Genomic DNA, 14,163 nt, shown 5'->3' with positions numbered 1-14,163 from the left:
TTCATCCTTTTTGGTAAAGAAAAACATGTACTCTTCTTTTTTATGTACATTGTGTTAATAGTCACTTCAGCTCCTGATTTTTTTATTAAAAAAAAAAGACGTTTGTATGAGTTTTCAATGCTATAACATTCCCTTTATATGAAATGTCAAGAAAGGGAGGGATCGGTTTTGTTCCTATTTGTCACTGCGCACTGAAAGTCTAATAAACAGATGGTTGCATTCCTGAGTGTGATGTGGTTGTTATAACAATAAAGAACATTTGAGAGCATTGCTGTTTGTTTAGCATCTCACAGAGAAGAACAAACATACTTTATTCCTTTAACTTGGCCTTGTCATTTGTTTTGTTGGTTTTCAATTCCAATAGTGTGTATTTTATCCGAGCTAACACAGTCCATAGACATTGGGTGGCAATTAATAGGATCCATGCTACTGCCCTTTAATCAGTGAAGCCACTCGGTTTATGTATTGGCGAGAGACACTACTGATGCTTTGAAATGGATGGGGTTTGGCAGGGGCAAAACACATTAGACTAAGCTTTTATTTTATTTTTTTTCTAACCTTTAAAGTCATTATCTTGTGCACCAAGAACTGCTCTGTTGCGTGTATCAAAAAAGGGCGCCTGGAAAAAAGGGCGCGGGGTGTAGCCGAAATTGTAAGTTTGAATGCAAAACCATATTTTTCGTTTAAGAGGTTATAAACGATAATATAGTGCTAAATAGGTTAAATAAACGGAAATGAAATGGCAAAATAACGTGTATAACAGCAAACGAATTCTGAAATGAAACGTCATAGCGTCTATAACAAAAACGATATTTACACATGTATTAAGCATAGTAATAGAATGGTAGACTTTACAGGTATTTTACTGCAATTATACCTAACTTTAGGGTCACAGATATATCTCCTTATCCCTATCCTTAACACCTAGAACCCCCTTTGTGTAAATACACATAATGTAATAAATTGTATATATTACATATATTGTACTGTAACTATAGCTAACCTTTCTCTCATACAGAGCCCTCCCTATACCTATCCCTAACCCCTAGACCCCCCTGGTGGTGCCTAAACCTAAGACTCCCCTGGTGGTGCCTAAACCTAAGACTCCCCTGGTGGTGCCTAAACCTAAGACCCCCCTGGTGGTGCCTAAACCTAAGACTCCCCTGGTGGTGCCTAAACCTAAGACTCCCCTGGTGGTGCCTAAACCTAAGACCCCCTGGTGGTGCCTAAACCTAAGACCCCCCTGGTGGTGCCTAAACCTAAGACCCCCCTGGTGGTGCCTAAACCTATGACTCCCCTGGTGGTGCCTAAAACTAACTATCCCCACCGTACAAACACGCTAAACACATATAAACAATAATATATTTAATCCTTAAAAGATTTCACTACAAATAACATGAATAAAATAATTTATATATTTGTAATAGAATAACTAGCCTTAAAATCACGTATACATTAATAATATTATAAGTAGAAAAAATATATATATGTATACACACACACACACAATACAATAGATAGCCTTACAATCACGTATGCATTAGAAATGTTAAAATAACAGTAATATTAAAGGCGATATTTTAGTAACTATTATCAACGCATTATAAGTGTAAAAACAAAGTTAATACCAAAAGTGATGTATTTCTAATACAATCAGGCTGAGAAACGGTATTTAAGCATTATACATATGAAAACGAATTTTAAATGATAAAAGAAGCGTAAACGAAAATTTGGTTGTTATAGTTTTGTAAGCGAAATTTTAAAACGAAAAAATAAGTATAACACAAAGTCAAAACTAACTTGTAAACGATATTTGTTATAAACCTTATCCTGTAAACGAAAACTTTTGTTAACACGATCCCTGTAACCGCTATTTCTCGGGCGCCCTTTTTTCCTGTCGGGCGCCGAATAGCCGATATTTTGCATTGCAGTCTATGGCGGTGCCCTTTTTGTCCACTATCCCTGTGCGCCCTTTTTTACTAGCTCCCTGCTCTGTTATTTAAAGTACCCCTGTTTTGTTTTGCACAATAAGTAGCACTTTTATGAGTTGGTTACATATATTTGCTCAGTATTGCAGAATGCTGCTCCATCCAGACCCGTATTGCTGCCATCTTGCCACACAACTCTCCTTGCCGCCCTTTTATCCCCTGTCCACATCACTTACTAATGCCTGGCTCATGTTTCATTATGCAACCATCTGAGTGTTGGTTGGGAGCATACATGGCTATATTACAATTCTGAATCATTCAGCTGCCGTATATTGGACTGTAACAGTTATCGGATTTCGTCCTCAACTCCACAGCTTGTTTTCTCCCGACGTGTCTTATTGTACCAATACTGTGAACGTTATTTATGCGTGTACCAGGCACCCCTCTTTCTGTATAAACGCAGGATGCAGACACCTAGCAGAAGAATTAGGGCCCATTCACACTAGAAATCGCAAAACGATAGTAATTAATTGATGATTTTCCCACGTTTAATGCGGAAAAAAATCACTGGACAAATACACGTTTTTGAAGCGATCTCGATTAGCGGTTCTATATATGCTAATTGTTGTTGCTCCAGAATCGCCAGAAAACTGCTACAGGTGATAATATTCGCGAAACGCCCACGATCGTCGCCAATTGCGGAAGTGAGAACACTGCCATAGGGTAGAATAGCACTAGCGTTTTTAAAAAACCGCTAGCGCTTTGGCGATTAGCGGGAATCGCCGTAGTGTGAATGGGGCCTACAGTATTAGCACAAGGGATAGTTCAGCTAACAGTTACATGCAAGGCTGGATTTATACTCTTTTTGGTAAACTTTCTTGTGGCATTTTTTTCCATGTGCACCTGCTGGCTTCCCATTAAACATGCAGCCCCCTGTTCCACGTGTAACATGTGTACACAGTAACAGTAGCTCTCTCTTTCATGCACCACTTCCTTTCTAACACAGTGAATCCAGCGCAGGAGACTTGGGCACACAGGGAGTAACTTCGGCGCCGTCAGAAGACAGCTGAAGTTACTTTTAAAACATAATAATTCGGCTTCCCGCAATTGCTTGAAGCCAAATTATTTCATTCCCCATCATCCATGGCGGCCTGGAGGGGGAATAGTAATTAACACGGCCGGGACTTGTGCAGCAGCAGGATCAGCCATATACCGGCTGTATCCTGCGCCCAAGTCTCCCGTGCCGATTCTTCTCGTACGCACTTTCTTTGGCTGTAGCAATCCTATTTCATGTGTTGCCCACCAATCTTCAGGTTTGCTTTTTCATGTGCATCCTCCTTTTTAATATGCAGCCACTCCTCTTCCATGTCCAGCGTCCTCATGGCCTGCAACTACACAAAGGCCCGAGTCTTTGTAGCCTTTCCAGAAATCAAGCCTTTGGTACATAGGCAAACGCTGGCGGGGATTACAGCTGCCCAGAATCCCCCCTCAGACCAAGGCCGGTGCAGTGTCTGGGGACAAGCACAAGTTGGGACACCAGAATATCTGCAGGTATCCTGCAGCTCACAGGACTGCCCCCTTTCTTTTCCTGCTACAATTGACTTTAGGTGTATCAGCAGTGTGTGTACAGAGCATGGAGCAGCAGTGTGTGTACAGAGCATGGAGCAGCAGCGTGTGTACAGAGCATGAAGCAGCAGCGTGTGTACAGAGCATGGAGCAGCAGTATGTGTACAGAGCATGGAGCTGAAGTATGTGTACAGAGCATGGAGCAGCTCTGGGGAACTTAACAGAGTCAGGTATGAGCACAGCCCTGCTCCCTGCTGTGTGAATGCTTCACTTTCCACTTCATTACCAATGTTGGCTGTCCTCATTATTCTATGTATCCAAACTGCTCCTGATGGTTCCTGTTGTTGATCGGGAGCAGGTTGGACATTTAGGAAATAATTGTCAGATCCTGTAAGTCATATGGGAAATTGTGTTATGTGTACCCAGCATGATGTCCTAACATAGTATTATACAGTATTGTGCATGGCTGAGGGAGACCTTTCAGGAATCCCCCACTTGAAAATGCTGGGTTTGCCCCTGTGGTACATGATTAATTTATTACTTTGAATATCAAAGTAAATCGATTTTTGTTATGTTGTCCTTTAACAATTGTGGTGACAAAGCATCAGTGGTGAATGTAGTTTCTGCCATTAGAGACTAAACCTCACCCATTTTTCACAAGATGCCACTTTTTTATCTGCCAAGTAGATGAGGGTTTGCCAGAGGGTGTTTGGAATACAGTCGTGCAATATGATCCAAAATCATTGTTTTGCATGACAATAGTATGACTACTGCCCTGTATTGGTAGCACCGTGAAAAATGTGTATTAGGTCCACTACAGGATGGGAAACTGAACAGTTAATAACTAACTTTAGACAATGTGCCCTGGCATTTCCTCAGATTACCTAAATATCCTATTTTGTCTGTCAGGTTAATTTTGAGGACTTTAAAGAAGGATTTGTAGCGGTCCTCTCCTCTACGATTGACATTGACCTCTCTGAAGATGATGATGAAAGTAGTTATTTGGAGCCAGGTAAAGCTTGCTTCTCATTTTGTTTTGTTTTTTTAGGGCTCGTTTCCACTATCGCGAATCCGCATGCATCCAACGCACATGTAATGCAAGTGGATGGGCCTGTTTCCACTGTAGTGTTGTTGAGGTGCGTTTTTTTCAGCGGTGAAAAAATGCACAAAAGAGCCGCAGAATTCGCGTGGAATGCATGCGAATCGCATGCAATGTATTTAATAGGGAAATCGCATGCATTTTCCCCATGCGTTTTTTGCCGCTAGGTACCAATGTAAATTCACACAGGCAGTGACATGGTTAAAATCGCATATACCCTCACCTATGCGAAATCGCATGCGAATTCGCTGCAAAAAACACATGGGGAATCGCATCCGCATGCGATTTCATCAGCGGTGGAATCCAGGCGATTCCGCACCGCAATAGTGGAAACGAGCCCTTAGATGTATTTGGATATGTCATGTAATTCAGTAATAACTTTACCGTTTAGTTATTCCAGAGGAAGTTAAACCAAAGTTTGAGAAAGGTACCAAGAAATATGGCCGCCGCACAAAACCTGAGCGTGAAGCTTTAGAAAATGAATCCAACAAGTACCTGCAGGAGCCCCAACATGGGAAGAAAAAGAAGGAAAGTTCTTTGAGAAGGTCCCACTCTCTGGAGAGCGTAGAGGTAGGAGTGATTCACCATAGCAGAATGCTGATGTCTGGTTTATTGCATCACCGACTAGCTGACATTGGTTTAACACCCCCTACATTCCTTATATTATGTGTGTTGTAATTTGAGTGTGTTTATCTGACTAGAAAAGGATCAGCTCAGTATATTCTTTAAAGTCAAGATCTGAATTTGTTGTGCAAGCATACACTTATTATGAGTAATGATAAGCTTACAAAAATATCTGTTGGAAGTGCAACTAATTAGGCAAACTACAAATTTATATTCAGTACCTGACTAAGTAAAAGTAAATCAATGTGGCAGCTCCCATAGGTCTCACCCCTTGGGTTTCTTTTAAGGCTGGTTTCACAGTGGGACGTTAAAGTCCCACGTTACAGCAGCCAGTAACGCAGCCTAACTCACAGCACTGTAAAATCAATGTGCTGTTCACAGTGCCCAAGTTGCGTTACATAGTAACATAGCACGTTTAAACAAAGTGCTGCATGCTGTGCATTATACTGGGCTAAGCCTCGTTAGACTGTTTGCACATGCTCAGTAATGTTGGAGGAGGAGGTCTTCCCTCCTCCTCTGTTGCCAGCCACATGGCTAATTAATATTCACTGCACTGCAGAGACTCTTGGTAGGACTGTGTGTTGTCTGGATCATGAACGAATTGTTCATTTGATCCGGATCTTTTTCGTGAATCGAATCATCCGGATCATCACAATGAAAGATTCGGTTCACAGTGGATGTCTGTCTGGAAGAAACAGGAAAATACAGAATGTACAGTGCAGGGAAAGTCCTGTCCTGCTAGTCATTTTACCCAGTCTGCTTCCCTAGTAAAATGATTCAAATGATTCGGTTCAAAGATCCGGCTCTTTTAAATGATCCGATTCAAATGATCCGAATCCTTAAAAAGATCCGGACTTCCTATCACTAACCTGGAGCAGCTGCTTTGAGAGCCACATAATGCAGCTCAATCTGATGTCCAACTTCAACACCACTATACGTTGCGTTAGGGGCACGTTATGCGACCATAACGTCCCCTAAAACGCAACGTCTTGGTGGGAAAGTAGCCTAAAGGAGGTAGTGAAAATCTGACAGGTTTTGGATTGGTCCATCTCCTCATGGGAGTAACTCAGTTATTTCTTGATTTACAAAAGCCCTTACAGAAAGACAGTTGCTCAGTCCAACTGGCAAACTACATTTAATGAATAGGGGGTTTGGCCAGCATCATTGTGCAGATACTTTTCAGGGAGAGATTTTGTGAAACCCCCCCCCCCCCCCCAAAAAAAAAAACCGTAGTGCAGTACTGCGAATCTCCCATTAAGAGATTTAGTAGAGTATTGTACCATGTTAGCCATCAGTAAAAACAAGAGGTTTTGAATCAGGATGATACCATATGTTGGCTAAATTAAAAGAAAAAGAGTTAGGGCCCATTCACACCTAAGTGATTAGTGGGTGATTCCCGCTTATCGCTAAAGCGCTAGCGCTTTTTAAAGCGCTAGTGCTTTGTTACCCTATGGCAGTGTTCTCACCAGGGCTGTGGAGTCGGAGTTGGAGTCGGGGCAATTTTGGGCACCCGGAGTCGGAGTCGTTGATTTCATAAACTGAGGAGTCGGGAGTCGGAGTCGGCTGATTTTTTGGATACCCGGAGTCGGAGTTGGAGTTGTGATTTCATAAACTGAGGAGTCGGAGTCGAAGTTGGAGTCGGAAGATTTTTGTACCGACTCCACAGCCCTGGTTCTCACTGCCATAATTGGTGCCGATCGTGGGCGTTGTGTGATTAACACCAATCACAAACACGTTATCTGCAGCATTTTCTGGGTGATTCAGCAGCGATCGCAGTACAGTGCTTATAAAGCGCTGACTGTGATCGCTCTGAAATCGCAAAAGTATACTGGGATTTTTACCGCGCTAATTGTGGTAAAATCAGTAGAGCAAAGCTAAGCGCTAGCCTTTGGCGATTTTAAGTGTGAATGCGCCCTAAGCGTTTGGCTAATAAACCTTCTTCAGACTGTTCCTGTGTGCTGTATACTATATGCATACAGGAAGAGAGTCTGAAAAAGTCTTATTACGGTAGTAGAGAGCTTTTTTTTCTTTTTTAAGTTGGGCATTAGGGTTAGGCATCAGGAAGAGTGAGTGAGTGCGTGAGTGAGTGAGTGTGTGAGTGAGTGTGGTGAGCGAGTGAGTGTATGTGGTGATGGAGCACTAGTGTTTTACATGGTTTTGGCAGAAACATTGAATACTAAGTACTGCACTATGTTATCATCATCTTCCCCTTCTTTTGAGGTTGGGAGTATCTGAATGATTTAGGCCCCTTTTACACTTGCATTGAAAATGTGCATTGCATTGCCCTGTTTTACCACAGGGTAATGCAACGGAAATGCAAGTCAATGGGGCTTTTTACACTTTTTATATTTTTACACACCACGTTGCTTTGCATCGGAAGTGTTCACCACGCTGCACAGCCTGCAGCGCATTACCGCAGTAACACAAGCACCAAGCTTAAAGAGAAACCGTGACCAAGAATTTAACTTCATCCCAATCAGTAGCGGATACCCCATTTTACATGAGAAATCTATTCCTTTTCACAAATGGATCATCAGGGGGCTCTGTATGGCTGATATTGTGGTGAAACCCCTCCCACAAGAAACTCTGAGCACCATGGTACTCCTGGCAGTTTCCTGTCTGTGAACCATGTTGCATTATGGGAAATGGCCGTTTACAGCTGCTTCCAACTGCCAAAAAAGCAAGCAGCAGCTACTTCACCTTCCAGCAGTAAGAATGTCACCATGTGATAAATGTCAGAATGTAAATCAGGGATTTAAAAGATATTACAATGGGCAAACACTGACTAAATCATTTATACATAATTATTGTAAAAATTAAGCACTTTTTTATTACATTATTTTCACTGGAGTTCCTCTTTAAGGAATGGTGCTTTGGGTAATGGAAGTCAATGGGCAGCACAGTAAGTGTAAACGACGAGCGCGGTGCAGAGCTTCCTCCAGCCCTCTCCTGGCTGATTGCTCCCTTGTCGTCCTGCGCTGCCTGGATGCTCCACAATTCAGCTGGAAAGTCCTCTGCTCTGGGGCGTATTGTGCATGTGCTCGCATCGCCGGGAGTGTTCTGTGCCTGAAGAGTAGTACTACTACCGACTGAAGGACTTTCCAGGACGAACTAAGGAGGATCCAGGCGTCGCAGGAGGATGGCGGGTGAGCAATAGGCCTGGATCATTTTTTTAAATCCCCCCCATCTCAGGTACACTTTAATATACAGTTTACTGATAAACTTCTTTCCTTCCCATGCTTCTCGATTCTTCACGCATATTAATGGGGCTCTTTCCCAGGGCCCCCCTTATACTGTTTCATGTAATCGCTGTATGCTAGGATAGGGAACTGTACAGTGCAACCATGTTTGTATGCTAAACCAAAAGAGAACAAACGGTTGGCACTACAGCGGTATGACATGCATAAATCAGCTTCAGAAACATGCAGTATGCACAGGAGGACTTAAATACACCTCTTCCCAGGAACCTCTTCAGCGTGCTCAAGCAAAGACATCATGTAGCAAGCAAACAAAGAAAGCAGGAAAGCTGGCACTGCTGCAAGTGTTCAATTTATTGTAGCATAGGTAAAGTGCAAACGTGCAACATCTTGCAAAAGTTGCATGGAATAAAACACATACCCTTGTGAGAGGAGGCGTAGGTGATGGTAGGTGCTGGGCACAGGCATCCTGCCAGCTTTCCTGCTTTCTTTGTTTGCTTGCTACATTTTTGTATGCTACCTAGTGCAACACTATGGCTGGAAGCACACTAGGCTGCGCAGAAAACCATAAATTCAGTTTCCTGCGTCGTTTGTTTCTGTATTTTTGAGTGTTTTTCTATTTTTTATGTATTTTTGGTGCGTTTGCAGTTTTCAATAGTTTTCCTTTTTCAATGGAATAAAATACAGTATCATATTTAATTAAAAAAAACAGGAAATGTACATCAACTGCGCCTCCGTTGAAATACATTATGTGTACTTTACATGCGTTTGAGAATTATGCAGCAAGTAGTGAGTTTTGAGAAATGCACATTGTTAAATACAGTGGGATGCGAAAGTTTGGGCAACGTTGTTAATCGTCATGGTTTTCCTGTATAAATCGTTGGTTCTTACGATAAAAAATGTCAGTTAAATATATCATAAAGGAGACACACACTGTGATATTTGAAATTTTGCAGTTTTGATTTCACGCGGAAAAATCACTGAACAGTGCAGTGATTTTGCCGCGATCGCGTTTTGCACTTATATAGCACTGAAACGAAATCGCCTGAAAATGGAGCAGGCTACGTGTTTGCGTTTGACGTTTTTGCCCGTTTTTGGGCAATTTGCGGCGATTAGCGCAAATCGCCCAAGTAAGAACAGGCCCATAGGGTTTCATTACGCTAGTGCTTTTCAAAAATGCTAGCGTTTGAGTGTTTGCCAAAATCACGGCAAAAAGCTCTAATGTGAATGGGGCCTTAGGGCTGGTGCACACCGAGCGGCTTTTTGGGCGTTTTCAGATCCGCTTGCGGCTGCGGATCTGCTTGGTCAATGTATCTCAATGGGGTGGTGCACACCAGAGCGGCAGGCGTTTTGCAGAAACGAAAAATGCCTGGGTGAGGCATTTTTTGGATTTCGGATGCGTTTCTGCCCCAATGTTAAGTATAGGAAAAACGCAAACCGCACTGAAAAACGCCTGTTCAGAGCGGTTTTGCAGGCGTTTTTGTTACAGAAGCTGTTCAGTAACAGCTTTACTGTAACAATATATGAAATCTACTATACTGAAAACCGCAGCAGCAATCCGCAAAACGCTAGCAAAACGCCTCATAAAAATAAAAAAAAGCGTTTAAAAATCTGCTAGCGTTTTGCGGATCTGCTAGCGGGTTTTGGTGTGCACCAGCCCTGAAAGTGAACCCGAGGGGAGAGTGATATGGAGGCCGCCAATACCAGTTGCCTGGCTATCCTGCGGATCCTGTGCCTATAACGCTTTTAGCCATAGACCCTGAACAAGCATATGCAGATCAAATGTTTCTGGCAATATTGTCAGAACTTACAAGATTAGCTGCATGCATGTTTCTGGTGTTATTCAGACAGGACTTCCAGGCAACTCGTATTGTTTATAAGGAAACAAACATGGCAGCTGCCATATAACTCTCACCTTGGGCTCACTTTAAATTAATCCTTACCTCAGCAGATCAGGGCAGCTCCATCCCTGGACGTGTTTAAATCCAGACTGAAAACCCACCTATTCAGTTTGGCATTTGCAGAAATATAACTTTTGTTGTGTGAATACTTCATTTTACTATTAACTACTGAATCTGAGAGAGCCTAAGCGCTTTGAGTCCTATGGGAGAAAAGCGCTATAGAAATGTTGTTGTATTGTATTAATAAAAAAAAAATGTGTTGCAGATTGTAGTGTTTTATGCTTACCAGCAGGTGGCAACAGTCTGTGGAGAATACTAGTGTCTGATCACATCAGCCCGTCATTATATTATGTCCTAGTTATTTTTATAGCTGGCGTGGTCATAAAAATTGGTGTACTTTTCTTGGACTATTAGGCCTAGTTCACAGTGCCCAGTTATGTTACAGAATAGTTCTGCATGCCAACTCACTACCCAAACAATTCTGTGGGCCTGATCACAGTACAGTGCTGTAGTCACAATGAAGTCAATTTCTTAGCACTAGACACTGCCAGTCTTGCTGTTTCGGGCAGACATCAGCAGGTTCTAAAGTCAAACATGCACCACTTATTTACCATCATCTCCTCTTTTGCATTATCATCTATATGGTGGCCTATGACATTGGCTGTGAATACAGTGGAATTTGTAGCTCTGTTGGTGGATGATAGATGGGCTAGTGCAATAAATACATGTACATCATATACTGAAGCTGATCTCATTCTTGGAAACTTTGTATTGACATGCCAACTGTGTCTCCTGGTACAGCAAACGATTGCATGGGAACTGCAGGAAAGTAGGAGTGCACCCAAACTTAGTATTGCCATATTGGGTTAGAGGTAACATAAACTTACATACAGTGCGAAACACCAAAAAAGGGCGATGGAGGCCTTACGAAAAAAAGGGCGCCCTATAGACGCCAATGTTAAAAGTCACGATTAGCGGCAGAAAAGGGAAATTTGGGAGCATGGCGGCTGTTGCTATGACGCGCCTGCCCTTGCTGAAATTTACCCTTTACCCTACAGCTTTTACTTTGCAACAAAGCTGGTAATTTTGGGTGCAAGAAGCAATCACGGGCGCTGGGATTTGTGGAAATGCAAGTTGTGGCATTGCATAGCGGGTGCTGCATTTTCACAAAGTCCCGGTGCCCGCTATTGCGTAAATCTTTATTGATTGCCGTAAATTGTGTGCCTCCTGGCACCCAAAATTAGCTCTTTAGTCACAGTATCGCGGCTTTATCTCGGGGGGGGGGGTTAAGGGTTAGTAGAGGGGGAGGCTTAGGAACGGGGGTTAGGGTTAGGCACCACTGGGGGGGGGGGGGATTAGGGGGGGGTTCTGTGTGGGAGTTGGGTTAGGTTTAGCGATAGTAAAATATTTGTACATACTACCAATATTCTACTATGGAAAATGAGTAGTAGAATATCGTTAATCTTATCAACATTCTATTACCAGCAAACCTGGTGTCATTTTTTCCAGACGCCTTTTTTCATGTATGCATTAAAGTGTACCTGAGACAAGCCTTGGGTTAAAAAAACACTAACTTACCTAAGAACTGGTAAGTCTCTGGATCCTATAGAGGATTCCCAAGCCATCCTACGCTCCCCCATTGCCAAACGCAAACCCCCTGAAGAACACCAAACAGGTGCACTTGTGCCAGAAGATAAGTGTGGCCCCAATGTTCCAGAGGGCCCCGGTGGGAAGCCTCTACAGTATCCAGAGTCTTCTCTCTTCTTAGGCAAGTATGTTTTTTTTTACTCTGAGGTTCATCTCGGGTTCCTTTTAAGGCGGAACTGAAGAAAGGGGGGGGGGGGAAGTTTTTCACTAACCTGGGGCTTCCGCAAGCATCCCTGTGCCCATGCCATTACCATATGATCTTCCGGTCCCCCGCTGCCGATCACTGCACCTGCGTGGCTCTTGCCTCATACCCCCCTCCCATCCTTGGGAGCGTCCTGCACAGGAGCAGTAGAGATTTTCTTGTACTGCGCCTGCGCAGAATGCTCCCGGCGATGTGAGCGAGGATGCGCACGTGAAGGCGCAGTGGCCGCCGACTTATGAGTCAGCAGTGAAGAAACGGGGCCGTGGCGGGGGACCGGAGGAAAGCATGGTAACGGCGTGGGCACAGGGAGGCTTCAGGGGGCTGGCAAAAGTGAAACACTCAATCCCCCCCCTTCTTCAGTTCCGCTTTAGGCCTCTTTTCAAATGGGCAGTTGATAGGTAGAGATGTGGCGAACGGTTCCCGAACCGTTCGCCGGCGAACATCTCTAAATTCATGGGCCTCTTACTACTTCCGGGTCGCAATGACCCGGAGTAGTACGCCTGTGCTGCCCGGCGGAGCGCGTCCTAGATCGCGCTCCCATTGCCGGGCACTCTCTGCGCATGAGCGTGACGTCATGAGTGACGTCACGCTCATGCGCAGAGAGCGCCCGGCAACAGGAGCGCGATCTAGGACGCGCTCCGCCGGGCAGCGCAGGCGTACTACTCCGGGTCATTGCGACCCGGAAGTAGTAAGAGGCCCAGAGAGGTTCGCCAGGCGAACTGTTCGGCCCAACACCATTGATAGGCAGTGAAATGCCTCTCTATGGCCCAGCGCACACCAAAAACCTCTAGCAAATCCGCAAAACGCTAGAGGTTTTTGAAGCAGATTTCAGAGTGATTTTAGGCATGTATAGAGAGGTTTTCTAAACATGCCTAGTGTTTTTTGTAACGTTTTTGTGTAGCAGAGTTCAAATATTGTTACAGTAAAGCTGTTACTGAACAGCTTCTGTAACAAAAACGCCTGGAAAACCGATCTGATCTAGCGTTTTTCAGAGCAGTTTTCCACTTTCCTATACTTTAACTACTTGATGACTGAGGGTTTTTTCCCCTTTCTTTCGCCAATAACCTACTTACTACTAATCACAGCGTAATGATCTAAATCTTGTTTTTCTCGCCACCAATTAGGCTTTCTTTGGGAGGTACAGTATGTTAAGAATTATTTTATCCTAAATGGATTTTAACATGAATAATAAGAAAAAATTGAAAAATGCATTATTTCTCATTTTTTGGCCATTATAGTGTTAAAATAAAACGTTCTACTTTGGATAAAAGCCACACATTTTATTTGCCCGTTTGACCCAGTTGTTGCAACTTTTTAAAAATTTCCCTAGTACAATGTATGGCGCCAATATTTTATTTGGAAATAAAGGTGCATTTTTTCAGTTTTGCGTCCATCACTAATTACAAGCCCATAAATTAAAAATTAATAGTAATATACCGCCTTCACATACATTTTAAAAAAGTTCAGTCCCTAAAGTAAGTAAACCCCCCCATATAAAAAAAAAATGGATACCATGGGAGGGTGTATGAGGGAAATGGTTAATTATAAAAGTCAGTGTGGGGATTTTTATTTAAAAAAAAAAAAGAAATTGTGTAATTTACTATTTGGCCACAAGATGTCCTCAGTCATGATTTCCGATTGTAAGCATGTGGCAGTGTAACAACAGTAAGATACAGTGAATGGCGGCATCTCGTAGATGCCGGTATTCGTTGAATTGGGGACTTAGATTTATGAATGGGAACTGCGATCCCATTCATTTAACCTCCCCGCTAAGCGGCGGTAACGGCGGTGTGCGCTCACACGGCCGAACGGGAGCGAGCGTCGGGTGCACACCACTGCAGACTTGTATTCATGGCCTTGCTGCATCCTGTGAACTTTGCAGGGCTGTGAATATACTGCGTGCAACAAGTCGTTAACATTGAGGCAGAAACGCCTCAGAAATCTACAAAATGCTGCAGCCCCCGAGTTTGCATTTGTGGAAAAAACGAGCCGCTCTGGT

At 43.3% G+C, this 14,163-nt stretch overlaps 1 protein-coding gene across 8 annotated transcripts in view; it reads left to right on the top strand.

Moving 5' to 3' along the window:
• Positions 1 to 14,163, top strand: part of NINL (ninein like) — a 185,390-nt gene that overhangs the window by 56,223 nt on the left and 115,004 nt on the right. For all 8 annotated transcript variants that reach the window (XM_068232251.1, XM_068232253.1, XM_068232250.1 and 5 more), the window contains 2 exons: positions 4,404 to 4,506; positions 4,985 to 5,163. In XM_068232251.1, coding sequence (XP_068088352.1) covers positions 4,404 to 4,506; positions 4,985 to 5,163 — 282 coding nt within the window. The remainder of the gene's footprint in view (positions 1 to 4,403; positions 4,507 to 4,984; positions 5,164 to 14,163) is intronic.

This window comes from Hyperolius riggenbachi, chromosome 4, assembly GCF_040937935.1.
Source record: "Hyperolius riggenbachi isolate aHypRig1 chromosome 4, aHypRig1.pri, whole genome shotgun sequence".
In the NCBI taxonomy this organism is placed as follows: domain Eukaryota; kingdom Metazoa; phylum Chordata; class Amphibia; order Anura; family Hyperoliidae; genus Hyperolius; species Hyperolius riggenbachi.
The sequence above is the reverse complement of the archived record's forward strand: the minus strand, read 5'-3'. Positions and strand labels throughout refer to the sequence as shown.